This window comes from Schistocerca americana, chromosome 3 (genome assembly GCF_021461395.2).
Source record: "Schistocerca americana isolate TAMUIC-IGC-003095 chromosome 3, iqSchAmer2.1, whole genome shotgun sequence".
In the NCBI taxonomy this organism is placed as follows: Eukaryota; Metazoa; Arthropoda; class Insecta; order Orthoptera; family Acrididae; genus Schistocerca; species Schistocerca americana.
In genome coordinates, this window is record NC_060121.1 from 839,530,429 (window position 1) to 839,546,101 (window position 15,673).

Consider the following 15,673-nt stretch of genomic DNA (forward strand, 5'->3'; position numbering starts at 1 on the left):
AGTCATTTGAACCATTTGAATGGCCTGAGTACAAGTGACTGCTTCGCCAATGAGGTGCCCTTTTATACCATGTGTACGTGATACTGCCGCCATGTGTATACGTGCATGTCGCTTTGTTACATCAGTGTAGATGTAGTTAACACAGTTCGTGTCTGAACATCTAATATTGTGGCTGTCTTGGTTCCGCAAATTCATATTCAAAAAAAGACACCCTGTACGACTTGTCTGGATGGAAGTCACGTCAACAAAAGCATTGTTTTCTGGGGACAAATTCACTGTTCCATAAATGCCAAGATTATTTCCCCGGCCATTTTAAAAGACCAGGAAACTACCATTCCTTTAAGATCGCCGTCTGACGTGGGTTAACGGTCGTCTCCATGGTAACTCGAGTTGCTGATTGCTTTATTTACTCGAACAACACGGAAGAAGCGAAGCTTATTTGTAGCCACAAAGTGTAAGAGTAAACTGTCTAACTAGCAGTTCCCGGTAGCCTCCAGACAGCACGTTTAGGAAGAGACAGAGCAGCCACTTGCTCCAAGGCTTACAGCTGCGTGTGTTCAGTACTCTGAACTACTGCTTTTTAGGATTGATGGTTAGCGAGATGATAACTTTGTTTACGCACAGCATTCGCTGGAGCAATACGCAAAATTCTCAGATCGCAGTACGTAAGACACCTTCACATATAACCTAACTATTATGGCAATTTCAAAAGTGGAATTATTACTGATAGTACTTTATTGTGTTTCCGCTACTTAAATGATACGCCCGTGCGTATAATTTAAGTAGCGGAAACATAATAAAGTACTATCAGGAATAATTCTATAACCGTTTTGCATACATACCAGATAACTCGATTTTGTGGGACACATTTTCGGTATGTTCTTCACAAAATACATTTCTTTGTCAAGGCATGATAGTTGATTACGCATAATTAAGCTTCGTCCCTCGCAGTCCTGGCGAGCTTAACAGTTATTTTCTGTCTTAGACGTATCCTGCTATTGTTCTGTGCCTACTGACTGTCATTCATTCATTATAACCTAGACTTTTTGGCTACAACAGATCTTACCATATTTGATGATGATGATGGATGATTTATTTGTGGGGCGCTCAACTGCGCGGTCATCAGCACCCGTACAAAGTCCCAATTTTTTCGCACTCCAATTTTGCTACTGTCACGATTGATGATGATGATGATGATGATGAAATGATGAGAACAACACAAACACCCAATTCCCGGCCAGAGAAAATCCCCACCGGCTGGGAATCGAACCCTCGTCCCCGTGATTCAGGGGCAGTAACACTAGCCACTAGACCACGAGCTGCGGACACCGTATTTTAAACACTCTCGCAACACTTCATGAGTCTTACTCGCATTGCCACAGAATGTACTGAAGAGTTAATTTCAGTCAATTGAATCCTGCCCTACTGCAATCAATATCAAAGCTTCTTAATACGACGCTAGAATGTCGTGTCTTATGTGATTTCATTTCGTGTGCTCGAACAATTCCATTTCTTTGTTGTACTTTTGTTTCCTGGTAAGTTTTAAAACAGATATTCGGATCAAATGGGGTTTGTAGACCCTTTGATTGTCATATGCAAGCAATGGAGCCGTCTATCCACAGCAAATTTTAGAGTGTCGTAGTGCAGATAGTGTCACAATCACACTTTTATGTTAGGCCTAACACGGAACGCGTATTTAGTGCCATTGGGTCCATAAGAAATAGTTTAAATCGAATGAAACAACAAGTTTACTGTTACCAGTCACTGTCCATTTATTTCCACGACGCGTTTCAAAGGATTAAACCTCCATCATCAGGTTGATTTACATTTGTTAGTAAGACATACGTATGTGTTTTGTTACGATTTTGGAGGAAGTTGTGGCATTGTCTAGTGGAGAAACAAAACACTATTTCAGAACATGATTTTGGGTTTTCTGACAAAAAACTAAACGTATATCTAACAGTAAAAAAAATAAAAAAATAAGAAAAATAGAATACCTCCAGTGGTCACAGGTTCCTTTCACTGTCGTAGCACAGCACATGTATATTATCATATTTTGTAAACAGAAATGGCGTCTGGAAATTATTTGCTGCAAGGCTCATACAGTAAAAGAGGAACATGAGCAAAAAGTATAAAGAATATACGTCATAACAACTTTATTACGGAATGAGTTTTAAAGGATTTTGAAGATCTTGATTTTGAGGTGTTGAATACACGTGTGTTGAATACATATATCAGATGACTGGTAACAGTAAACTTGTTGTTTCGTCGTATGTCATTAACAGTCACGGTAAAGCTTCACCTAAAATGTTCGCATTTAAAATTATTTAAATGATAATATCTTTCCACGTCGGCCTGTATTAATTTTATTAACATTTCTTTCCATTTCATTTTCATTTGCATTGCTAAACAGTTTCGGCTGTGAAGCAATTTTCAAATGTGAATGCATGCACAAGCCATCAGACAAGCCATGCTCCATTCAGGGCCCAATAACTAAACAATTTACACGAACACTAGTCTAATAGTAAGGAGTTCAAATGACTCTAAGCACGATGGGACGTAACATCTAAGGTCATCAGTCTCCTAGACTTAGAACTACTTAAACCTAACTACATCACACACATCCATGCCCGAGGCAGGATTCGAACCTGCGACCATGGCAGCAGCGCGGTTCCGGACTGAAGCGCCTAGAACCGCTCGGCCACAACGGCCGGCAGCAAGGAGTCACCCTTGAAAGGCGTCACAATCTCCACCATCAGATCCAAAGTTAGGTGCAGTAACCTTTTGCTCTGAAGTGCATGTAACTAACAGTTCATCGTGTGTTTCAAAAACCTGACGCAAACAGCAAATAACAAAGCGGCAGATGATGTGAAAGGAATGTCTGACAAATCGCTAATTCCCACCTTGAAGTTTAGTCCCCAGCCGTACTTTACTTAAAGGTGTGTATGGTAAAAGTCGATTAAAGTTAAAAATTTTCATTAAAGTGGATATAAAGAGCGTAAATCAGAGTCCCCTTTCTGCTTTAGTGGTCAGCGCGTATGGTTGCTATGCGGAGTACCCGAATTCGATTCCCGGTGCCACCAGGGGTTTCTCCTCTGTCTGAGGACTGGGGCGGGGTGTACTCAGACTCGTAATGCCAAGTGACGTGCTACATGATTGAGGAGTAGCAGCTCCAAGGTCTGCGAATCCGACAACGGGCAGGAGAGCGCTGTGGTCGCCCCTCAATTTGTTTATTTCTTCATCTGTTGTGAAGCCATCTGTACAACTGCCTCATGAATCAGTACTAAGAATTTTACGCACCTGTAGTCAAATGTATTATATACACTACTGGCCGTTAAAATTGCTACACCACGAAGATGACGTGCTACAGACCGAAATTTAACCGACAGGAAGAAGATGCTGTGATGTGCAAATGATTAACTTTTCAGAGCACTCACACAAGGTTGGCGCCGGTGGCGACACCTACAACGTGCTGACATGAGGAAAGTTTCCAACCGATTTCTCACACACAAACATTAGTTGACCGGCGTTGCCTGGTGAAACGTTGTTGTGATGCCTCGTGTAAGGAGGAGAAATGCGTACCACCACGTTTCCGACTTTGATAAAGGTCGGTTTGTAGCCTATCGCGATTGCGGTTTATCGTATCGCGACATTGCTGCTCGCGTTGGGTGAGATCCAATGACTGTTAGAAGAATATGGAATCGGTAGGTTCAGGAGGGTAATACGGAACGCCGTGCTGGATCCCAACGGCCTCATATCACTAGCAGTCGAGATGATAGGCATCTTATGCGCATGGCTGTAACGGCTCGTGCAGCCACGTCTCGATCCCTGAGTCAACAGATGGGGACGTTTGCAAGACAACAACCATCTGCACGAACAGTTCGACGACGTTTGTAGCAGCATGGACTATCAGCACGGAGACTATGGCTGCGGTTACCCTTGACGCTTTATCACAGACAGGAGCACCTGTGATGGTGTAGTCAACGACGAACCTGGGCGCAGGAATGGCAAAACGTCATTTTTTCGGATGAATCCAGGTTCTGTTTACAGCATCATGATGGTCGCATCCGTGTTTGGTGACATCGCGGTGAACTCACATTGGAAGCGTGTATTCGTCATCGCCATACTGGCCTATCACCCGGCGTGATGGTATGGGATGTCATTGGTTACACGTCTCGGTCACCTCTTGTTCGCATTGACGGCACTTTGAACAGTGGACGTTACATTTCAGATGTGTTACGACCCGTACCTCTACCCTTCATTCGATCCCTGCGAAACTCTACATTTCAGCAGGACAATGCACGACCGCATGTTGCAGGTCCTGTACGGGCCTTTCTGGATTCAGAAAATGTTCGACTGCTGCCCTGGCCAGCAAATTCTCCAGATCTCTCACCAACTGAAAACGTCTGGTCAATGGTGGACGATCAACTTGTTCGTCACATTACGCCAGTCACTACTCTTGATGAACTGTGGTATCGTGTTGAAGCTGCATGGACAGCTGTACCTGTACACGCCATCCAATCTCTGTTTGACTCAATGCCCAGGCGTTTCAAGGCCGTTATTACGGCCAGAGGTGGTTGTTCTGGGTACTGATTTCTCAGGATCTATGCACCCAAATTGCGTGAAAATGTAACCACGTCTCAGTTCTAGTATAATATATTTGTCCAATGAATATCCGTTATCATCTGCATTTCTTCTTGGTGTAGCAATTTTAATGGCCAGTAGTGTATTTACCACCTGTTTCGGGACCACGTTATCCCATTGTTTAGTGTTAAAGCTCCTAAGTCACTGATATGATAAGGGAGGACAGATTTAAGGCCTTCATAACTGGATAACATAGGCCCGAAACATGTTGTAGTAAATATATTATTTGACTATAGCACCCATATTTGGGTTTCAGGCAGCTTCGTTGAATGCTGAAGTGCTGTTCCAATGCAGTTGGAGAGCCTCAGAAATGTTGTTCGAGCTTAGGGGGAATAGCAAGTCGGCTGATGCATGAATGGGAAATTTGATTGAGGAGGGAGGCGCGCTAGGGTAGTCCGCACACTTAAGCAAAACCACTGTGCTAGCGTGCCATAGTTGTTAGGGCACCTGCCTATTAAGTAGGAGACCCGAGTTCGAAATCTCAGCATTGGCAAAAATTTTCAATTTCCGCTTCAGTCTGTGTATCTACGTTAACAGAGTACGTCTGAAAGCCTTCTAAATTTCGCCACTAACTTCACAAAAAGATCGACAACCAACTAAAAATCGCGTGTTTTCTTATATATTCCAGTAAAGTCAACAAAATGAAGCAGTATCTCACACATCGATAACATCACATAGGAATGACATAACAAACACAAAAAACGCAGTTGAAAATCGGAATCATTTCCCGAAACGCGTCGTGCGAAAAATAAAATAAAGAAAATCGTGACTGGTAGGAGATAAGTTATTTATAAACAAACCTACGGCTTAAATCACTTGACCACGTGATCTCGTACCTACGTATTTCGGAAGCAACACTATCGGTTCGGAATACTGCCGAATAGAAATGGGGGAAACATAATGTACAACTCGCTGGCGATACTGGTAATGACAAACTCACTCAACTGCAATATTTTTGGTTTGGAATTGTTAATGAACCAAAGGATTAAAGTAGGTACTGATCTTCCACAGAAATGAATACTTACACTGGGTGAATAATTTAGTGGCGTGAAATTAACTTAGATAATTTTGAAATATTGCGATGGCCAGTACGACTGGATAAACATCACTACAAAATCAACTGATCAGAGAAGTGGAGCTGGTAATTTACAATGATGTGTGCATCCCCATTACGCACTTATGTATCATGCTTACCGATGTAAATGTTCCCTGCGATTACTGAAATTAGAATGTCTTAATCACTCTGCTCAGTATTTTAGACATATAATTCTCAATACAATAGAACGAAGTGTGACTGTTGTAACGCTGAAATGACCTTGAACATAGCAAAATCTAGCACATAAACATTGACCTCAAAAAATTTATTTTTAGATTAAGTAAGGAAATCAGAAATATAAAAAAAAACAATGGAAACAATTATGAAACACATGTGTTGAAACAACGCTGAAATACTGCATACCAAGCGATCAACACATACTATAGGAGCAAAAGCAATTTTTTTCCAATACCTAACTTGTTTAGCGCCAGTACTCAAATTAAATTAAATGGTTCCAAATAAAAGAATACTTGGTTGAAGATTAAGATTTAATCAAGAATTTTTCAAAGGAGCAAAATTTGGTACAGCTGTATTAAATTCTGTTAGATAAATTACGACATTTGGTCACCTCAGTAGGAATCGTAGAAACAAGAACCTATCCCAGAAGTAACGACGTAGGTCAGTAACGTCCACTACCACACACAATCTTCACTGATGTAAAACACTATATTCTTGGAAAATCACTGTTTCCAAAAGAGTCACTGAGACGGATCACTTTAAGCATCGATCCTATAGTCACGTGATGCTGGTGCCATCGTAACCTCGTGGAGAGGTCAGTCGGCTGGGTCAATGGTGCATAACTTCTCCACATCCGAAGTTTGCGACAATTCGCGGGGGAAACTCGCAATCGCACTCCGCTCAGATTTAGTGGTAAGATGTCCCAGTGGATAACCCGTCAAAAACTGATCACTGATCAAGCATGAAAACAGGAAAAAGGAAGATTGAAGTACGAAAAAAAAAAATGAAAACTGTAACGGCCCAAGCTTATAAAACTCCAATATCGAGACAGATTGAATAGTCGCGGCATCGTGGTTAAACACGTAGCTCATTCTGGTAGCTTCATAGTTCACAGTTCAGTTCACCTTTCTTCTGTTTTCGTGCTTGATCTGTGCTCAGTTTTTGACGAGATTTCCACTGGGGCCTCTTACAACTAAATTTGAGGGGATGCGATGGGGAGTTTCCGTTGCTAATAATTTGTGCACTGGTATAAACATTGCAACGCCGCACACAGCGGCCGAAATTCTATCAGGGACCAGCGCGCACACCCGAGCACCTAGAGTTTCAGTCAATGTTACGAAAGCGTGCCAGTCTTAACTTTACCGTCTTCATTGCCCTATCATATCTCAGTGATTACAGCAGTTACACAGGAACATAACGAGCAAGGAATTTTTATTTAAAGTGCGCTTCATCAAAAATGAACACGAAACTGTCAATCTGATTGCGTTACTTTATATTTGATGAATAAAGAAATTTGTGCACAGCTTACACTGCGTTGGGACAACCACCGGGCTTAATATTTTTATCCGACAGATGTATCACCGTCAACAGTGTCGCAAGCTCTCAATCCTTGACACACTCCAGAGATATTTGCAATGTAATCCACTAAATTGGTACAAAGTCTGGTGATCAGGAACTTAACGGCACTTCCCCTGCTCTCCTTGTGAGACGAATACTGGCGGTGAAAATTTCTTCCAAACTCAGCAGGTTCGATCTGGGTATCTTCAAAGTCGAGCGCCACCGAACAGACGTGTGTTGCCGACCTCGGTTACGGAGGTGAGTAGACTGTTTATGGGAACCAAATACAAAGACACCAGTATGTCCTATTTTGAAATACTCCTCCAATGTGTGTAGTACCCATCACGCACGCGTGACAACAGAGAGATAAGGAGTTCAGAGACGCGCTGTTAGCATCATAGCACGTCAGTACAACGCACACAAAATGTAAATAGAACGATGAGTCTACTTAAATAGAGATACTGGAAGAAATTTGAAAATTTGTTCCAGGACTGCAACTCGTACCTGGATTTCTTGCCCTTCGTAACTAGTCATTGCACCAGTAGAGTATTCTTGTACGCCGCCTGGCCTGAGGCAAATTCTAAATGTCTTCTCTTTCCCTTCTATATGCTGAAGACCATAGACGCGATGCTGTTTTTTCGAGAAACAAGAATAGGTATTCGAGGAAGATTGTGAAATAATTTACCTCATACTTATTCAAATATTCCGGACGTTTATGCCGTGCCGACCGCGGTGGCCGAGCGGTTCTAGGTGCTTCAGTCCGGAACCGCGCGACTGCTACGGTAGCAGGTTCGAATCCTGCCTCGGGCGTGGATGTGTGTGATGTCCTCAGGTTAGTTAGGTTTAAGTAGTTCTAAGTTCTGGGGGACTGATGACCTCAGATGTTAAGTCAGAGCCATTTGAACCATTTTTTTCTTTATGCCGTGTTCGGATGAATTTGTTGTTGAAACTCACGTTTTGTCTCTCTCTGCAGAGGATATCTTCACGGGGATTGTAGCTTTATCAGAGGGCAGATGCACTCCATGGCTCTCTACTGTCCCTTAAGAAAATGCGTTCGTTTATCGAGGCGCTCCACCCTCTGTACTCACTTGTTTCTGAAGCACACTGTTTACAACGTATCACAGTGGTGCAGCGGAAGTCGAGACGAACAAATCGATATGGGACTCATGCGGTCTGGCCGGCCGAGGTGGCCGAGCAGTTCTAGGCGCTTCAGTCCGGAACCGCGCGACTGCTATGGTCGCAGGTTCGAATCCTGCCTCGGGCATGGATGTGTGTCATGTCCTTAGGTTAGTTAGGTTTAAGTAGTTCTAAGTTCTGGGGGACTAATGACCTCAAATGTGAAGCCCCATAGCGCTGAGAGCCATTTGAACCATGTGGTCTGTCAAACCGGAAAATAACCTCAAATTGCCCAACAAAATCCACCTGTAACTATCACGTTACAGAAAACACCCGTTCTCCAACTGGGAGTAACACTACCCTGTCAGAAGTTGAATCTATTAGCTATTTCGTTGACTGGCGTCTTTTGAAGGCTGTTGTTCCACGATTTTTAAATGTCTTTCGCGACTGGGGGTGGACGCTGACGCCGCGGTGTGCCGGCAGGCCGCGATGGCGATGGCGCTGTCGCTGTCGGTGTCGGTGCCGGCGTCGGTGACGAGCCCGGCGGCGTCGTCGGCGCTGCCGTCGGCTCCGACGCTGGCGCCCGCCGTCGCGGTGACGGTGGGCGGCGCGGTGGCGGGGGGCGGCGGCCGCGGCCCGGGGGGCGGCGCCGGGCCCAGGACTCCCGCCCCCGGGCCTCCCGTGGTGGGCGTTGGGCCCGGCGGCGGCGCGGGCGGCGGCCGCGGACATCCGGGGGCGGACGCGGGGGCGGCCGCCTGCCCTCCGAGGCTCGACTACGGCGCCGCCGCGGACACCGACGCCGCCGCCGCCATCATCTGCTCCATGTACATCGTCTTCGGCGTCGTCTACAGCCTGCTCGGTGAGTACCCCTCAGAGTCTTCATATCCACAGTTTCGTGCTTTAACCTCCCCTTCCTAATCGGCCAACTGGACTGCGATACACTACTGGTCATTAAAATTGCTACACCCAGAAGATGACGTGCTACACACGCGAAATTTAACCGACAAGAAGACAATACTGTGATATGCAAATGATTAATTGTTCAGAGCATTCACACAAGGTTGGTGCCGGTGGCGACACCTACAGCGTGCTGACACGAGGAATATTTCCAACCGATTTCTCATACACAAACAGCAGTTGATCGGCGTTTCCTGGTGAAACGTTGTTGTGATGCCTCGTGAAAGGAGGAGAAATGCGTACCATCACGTTTCCGACTTTGATAAAGGTCGGATTGTAGCCTATCGCTATTGCGGTTTATCGTATCGCCACATTGCTGCTCGCGTTGGTCGAGATCCAATGACTGTTGGCAGAATATGGAATCGGTGGGTTCATGAGGGTAATACGGAACGCCGTGCTGGATCCCAGCGGCCTCGTATCACTAGCATTCGAGATGACAGGCATCATATCCGCATGGCTGTAACGGATCGTGCAGACACGTCTCCATCCCTGAGTCAACAGATGGGGACGTTTGCAAGACAACAACCATCTGCACGAACAGTTCGACGACGTTTGCAGCAGCATGAAATATCACCTCGGAGACCATGGCTGCGGTTACCCTTGACGCTGCATCACAGACAGGAGCGCCTGCGATGGTGTACTCAACGACGAACCTGGGCGCAGGAATGGCAAAACGTCATTTTTTCGGATGAATCCAGGTTCTGTTTACAGAATCATGATGGTCGCATCCGTGTTTGGTGACATCGCGGTGAACGCACATTGGAAGCGTGTATTCGTCATCGGCATACTGGCGTATCACCCTGCGTGATGGTATGGGATGCCATTGGTTACACGTCCCGGTCACCTCTCGTTCGCGCTGACGGCACTTTGAACAGTGGACGTTACATTTCAGATGTGTTACGACCCGTACCTCTACCCTTCATTCGATCCCTGCGAAACCCTACATTTCAGCAGGATAATGCACGACCGCATGTTGCAGGTCCTGTACGGGCCTTTCTGGATTCAGAAAATGTTCGACCGCTGCTCTGGCCAGCACATTCTCCAGATCTTTCACCAGTTAAAAACGTCTGGTCAATGGTGGCCGAGCAACTGGCTCGTCACAATACGCCAGTCACTACTCTTGATGAACTGTGGTATCGTGTTGAACTTGCATGGGCAGCTGTAGCTGTATACGCCATCCTAGCTCTGTTTGACTCAATGCCCAGGCGTATCAAGGTCGTTATTACGGCCAGAGGTGGTTGTTCTGGGTACTGATTTCTCAGGATCTATGCACCCAAATTGCGTGAAAATGTAATCACATGTCATTTCTAGTATATTTGTCCAATGAATACCCGTTTATCATCTGCATTTCTTCGTGGTGTAGCAATTTTAATGGCCAGTAGTGTGTAATTGACCGTGATCGCGTTTGCCTACTGAAATTTTACAGTGAGTGAAGCTACCGTTTTCGAAGCAAAATAACACCGGGTAGTTGGAGGAAAGTGCACAACAGACTCTTGTGAAGGAAGACTCTATTCTAGATACTGAAAAAAATTCTGAAATGGGTGGAATTTAGTGCAATCGCTCACGAGCCGCGTAGGGGGAAAAGGATACCACATAATCTTTTAATACTAAAAATATTGCTTATACAAAAATACCGATTAGCAAAAAAGGAATAATCAAACGCTCACCAGCCCACAAGGGCAATGAACCTCTAGAACCTTAAGAAAGGTAATGGCAAAGAAGATTAAGCAAATAGTCACTGGTGTGGCAACGGAAGGTTGTCACCCTTTTCCACAACACAAGAGTCCGCGAGAAAATAAATGAATCAGAAAGCACTGAGTTTACAGTTACCCAGTCTGGAATACTAAATTTTGAAAGGCAATTGAAGTTGCTGGTTAAATGACTGATTGTAACTGAAACTTAGTTTCGTAAAAAATGACTTCCAGTAACCTCAGCATAACGTAATGCAAAATTTAGAAATAGGCAAGCAGTTTACTATTAATTAGGGAAAGATTGAATTTACTTTAAGCAAATGAGCTCCTGATTTACTTTTAAGATAACAATAACGTATGTACCAAGCCAGCAGAAGTCACTTGCTAAGCTAAATATAGAACAAATAAAATTGCCCACTCTTAATTTGTGCTGTATCTTTAGTTATTCGTTTTGCCATTGAAATTTTGCGTTACTTTAAATGAGTGAAGTTAATACTCAAAATTGCAAAGTGGTTTAGCCACCGTTATCCAATACAAGAATGAACAATTACTGAGGCAACAAAATTTATATCGAAACTGGGCACTACCGAACAAACAAAACTGGCAGTAAATAGTCAATCAATTTTCATATTTTTACGACACTCGGTGATTGTACGGAAAGGAAAGGGACCCTGCTTGGTAATAATGTCTAAATGATCATTACGATAAAATAAGAGGAATCAGGGCTCACACAGAAAAATTTATGTGCTCGTTTTTCCCACGTGCCGTTCGAGAGTGGAACGGTAGAGAGACAGCTTGAAGGTGGTTCATTGAACCCTCTGCCAGGCACTTTATTGTGAATAGCAGAGTAATCCCGTAGATGTAGATGTAGGTGAAGGACAGTGACAACACAGGTGCCCCACAAGTGTCAACTACAGCAGGTTATCATTCGAGAAATTTATTAAACTTTGTGAAAGAGATGGCACTGCATAATGCCAGTACAATATTAGTTAAAAGTCTTACGATGTTGTAGCTTTACGGACGACGAAGGAAGTTGTCGCCGACAATGCTGAGCTTCCGCTGTTGCTGCTGCTGTTGGCTGAGACATTGAGTCGTCTCCAGAGCCGCGGATAATTATGGGACAGGCAATAGTTAAAATTGCAGCTTTCTCCGCCTGTACACTACTACCGTGCTTTCAATACACGGGGGTTAACGAAGTAGGTGCGCCAACATTGGCGCGATCGTATCTGCACACCGCGTCTGTGGGAAAGCTCAACAAACACTTCCGCACTCCTTCACGACTGAAGCTACTCTGCTTCATCAATGATCGCAGCACGACAGAGTCTCTTCATATGCAAAGATAAACAACGGCACAGCAACTGCCATTTCGTAGTTGCTATCGGCACATTAAAATAATGTTGCCTTAGCTATTACCTAGAAATTTACAATATTTACATTATAATCAAAATCAGTTATACACTGTGACAAATAAATACGCTATTACATCCTTTACATACTAACTATAGTTTCTGTAATAAAACTTACATATTCAGAAACGGAAGTAAAGTACAAGTTATCAACAGATACTAAATGGTGAAAAATTCTGGATGACGCAGAAGGTATTTTATCTGTATTTTTGGTATTGCAATGCCACAGCAAGGATAAACTTGCCAGAATTGACACAGTTTATGAAAGACTGCCCTTAACCGCAGTTAGAACATCCCAGTGCGATCTCCTAGATTCTAAGACATATTCTGCTGCCAGGCTGTGAGCACGACGACACTGCACCGCGACTAAAACCGTGGTCGTAAGATGCGGACAGAGCAGGGTGCTCCTGTCGCTATCAGGGACGTTTGGCAGCACTTCAGTCGAGGCACTGTGCGCGATGCTCGGGTTATACCCAACAATTAATCGTCGCGCTGCAGTACAGGGTATTTGCACAAAAGCGCCAAAGAAACTGGTATAGGCATGCGTATTCAAATACAGAGATACGTGAACATGCAGAATACACAAAAAGTGTCTGGCGCAGTTGTTAGATCGGTTACTGCTGCTACAGTGGCAGGTTATCAAGATTTAAGTGAGTTTGAACGTGGTTTTATAGTCGGCACACGTGCGATGAGACACAGCATCTTCGAGGTAGCAACGAAGAGGGGATTCTCCCATACGACCATTTTACTAGTGTACCGTGAATATCAGAAATCGGGTAAAATATCAAATCTCCGACATCGCTGCGGCCGGAAAAAGATCCTGCAACAGCGGGAACATCGACGACTGAAGAGAATCGTTGAACTGACAGAAATGCAATCCTTCAACAAATTGCTGCAGATTTCAATGCTGGACCATCAATAAGTGTAAGCGTACTAACCATTATCATCGATATGGGCTTTCCGAACAGAGGGCCCACTCGTGTAGACTTGACGACTGAACGACACAGAGCTTTACCCCTCGCCTGTGTCCTTCAACACTGACATTGAACTGATGACTGGAATCATGTTGCCTGATAGGCCAAGTCTCGTTTCAAATTGTATCGAGCAGATGGACGTGTACGGATATGGAGACAACCTCGAGAATCCATGGACCCTGCATGTCAGCAGGGGACTGTTCAAGCTGGTGGAGGCTCTGTAATGGTGTGGGGCGTGTGGAGTTAGAGTGATATGGGACCCCTGATGCGTCTAAACGTGAAACGTACGTAGGTATCCTGTCTGATCACTTTGGCAATTCCAGAAGGACAATACGACACGCCACACGTCCAGAATTGCTACAGAGTGGCTCCAGGAACTCTCTTCTGAGTTTAAACACCTCCGCTGACCACCAAACTCCTCAGACATGAACATTGTTGAATATATCTGGGATGTCTTGCAACTTGCTGTTCAGAAGAGATCTCCACCCCCTCGTACTCTTACTGCTTTATGGACAGCCCTGCAGGATTCATGGTGTCGGTTCCGTCCAGCACTACTTCAGACATTAGTCGAGTCCATGCCACGTCGTGCTGTGGCACTTCTGCGCGCTCGCGGGAGCTCTGCACGATTTTGGGGACGTGTACCAGTTTTTTGGCTCTTCAATGTATAATGTCCATGAAAGAACGTAACAAATGATAGAGTGTGTGAAAGACGAACACTCAAAGTTTATCCTCCGTCATACGGCACCCTTCTAAACAACAGTTCAATACAACCCATATCCGACCAAGCACATCTGCATTGAAGGTAAGAACACCTGCAGCGATGCAATGTCTCAAGTCTTCGAGATTGTGTGTTAGAGATGGAACAGAAACGCACATACAATTCCACAAGAAATATCGCAAGGCCTCAGATCTGACAACCGTGGCGCCCACTCAAGTATCGGCAGGTCATCAGCCGCGACGCGGCCTATCCCGCGACGTGACATCTCAGTTAGGTAATCTCATACTCAATTGTGGCAATGTTTAAGGGCGCCATCATGTTGGAAGACGAAATCCCTGCTGACAGTTTCAGGTTGTGGCATGAGCCACAATTCTAGTGTGTCGAGGTAGGTGACTGCACCGACAATTCTGTCAATGAATTTTTTGTACCGCTTCAGAATGTAGTTCTAAATTGCTGATGTGAAACACGACACGAGAATTCCTTTGCACTACCCATCGATTGGCAACACCAAATTTCTACGGAATCCAAACTGATCTTCCCCGAGGTCGGCTTCTATCAGTTTTTCCATTCGTCTGCAAAGAATTCGCGTTAGTATTTTGCAGCTGTGACTTATTAAACTCATAGTTCGGTAATTTTCACATCTGTCAACACCTGCTTTCTTTGGGATTGGAACTATTATATTCTTCTTGAAGTCCTAGGGTATTTTGCCTGTGTCATACATCTTTCTCAACAGATGGTAGAGTTTTGTCAAGACTATCTCTCCCAAGGCCGTCAGTAGTTCTAATGGAATGTTGTCTACTCCCGGGGCCTCGTTTCGACTCAGGTCTTTCAGTGCTGTGTCAAACTCTTCACGCAGTGTCGTATCTCCCACTTCATCTTCATCTACATCCTCTTCCATTTCCATAATATTGTCCTCAAGTACATCGCTCTTGCATAGACCCTCTATATACTCCTTCCGAACACGTGAGGCAATACTGAACTTACGACTTATCTTAGAAGAAAGATTAAGGAAAGGCAAACCCAAACCTACGTTTCTAGCATTTGTAGACTTGGAGAAAGCTTTTGACAATGTTGATTGGAATACTCTCTTTCAAATTCTGAAGGTGGCAGGGGTAAAAACATGGAGCGAAAGGCTATTTACAATTTGTACAGAAACCAGATGGCAGTTATAAGAGTCGAGGGGTATGAAAGGGAAGGAGTGCTTGGGAAGGGAGTGAGACAGGGTTGTAGCCTCTCCCCGATGTTATTCAATCTGTATATTGAGCAAGCAGTAAAGGAAACAAAAGATCTGGAGCCGAGCGACCGCTCCGGTCGCAGCTTCGAATCCTGCCTCGGGCATGGATGTGTGTGATGTCCTTAGGTTAGTTAGGTTTAATTAGTTCTGAGTTCTAGGCGACTGATGACCTCAGAAGTTAAGTCGCATAGTGCTCAGAGCCATTTGAACCATTTTTTTGAAACAAAAGAAATGTTCGGAGTAGGTATTAAAATCCATGGAGAAGAAATAAAAACTTTGAGGTTCGCCGATGACATTGTAATTATGTCAGAGACAGCAAAGG

At 44.5% G+C, this 15,673-nt stretch overlaps 1 protein-coding gene across 1 annotated transcript in view; it reads left to right on the plus strand.

Moving 5' to 3' along the window:
- The first annotated feature begins 9,107 nt into the window (after positions 1 to 9,107).
- Positions 9,108 to 15,673, plus strand: part of LOC124605744 (transmembrane protein 198) — a 146,843-nt gene continuing 140,277 nt past the window's right edge. Inside the window, exon 1 of the mRNA XM_047137624.1 lies at positions 9,108 to 9,230. Coding sequence (XP_046993580.1) covers positions 9,194 to 9,230 — 37 coding nt within the window. The 5' untranslated portion in view covers positions 9,108 to 9,193. The remainder of the gene's footprint in view (positions 9,231 to 15,673) is intronic.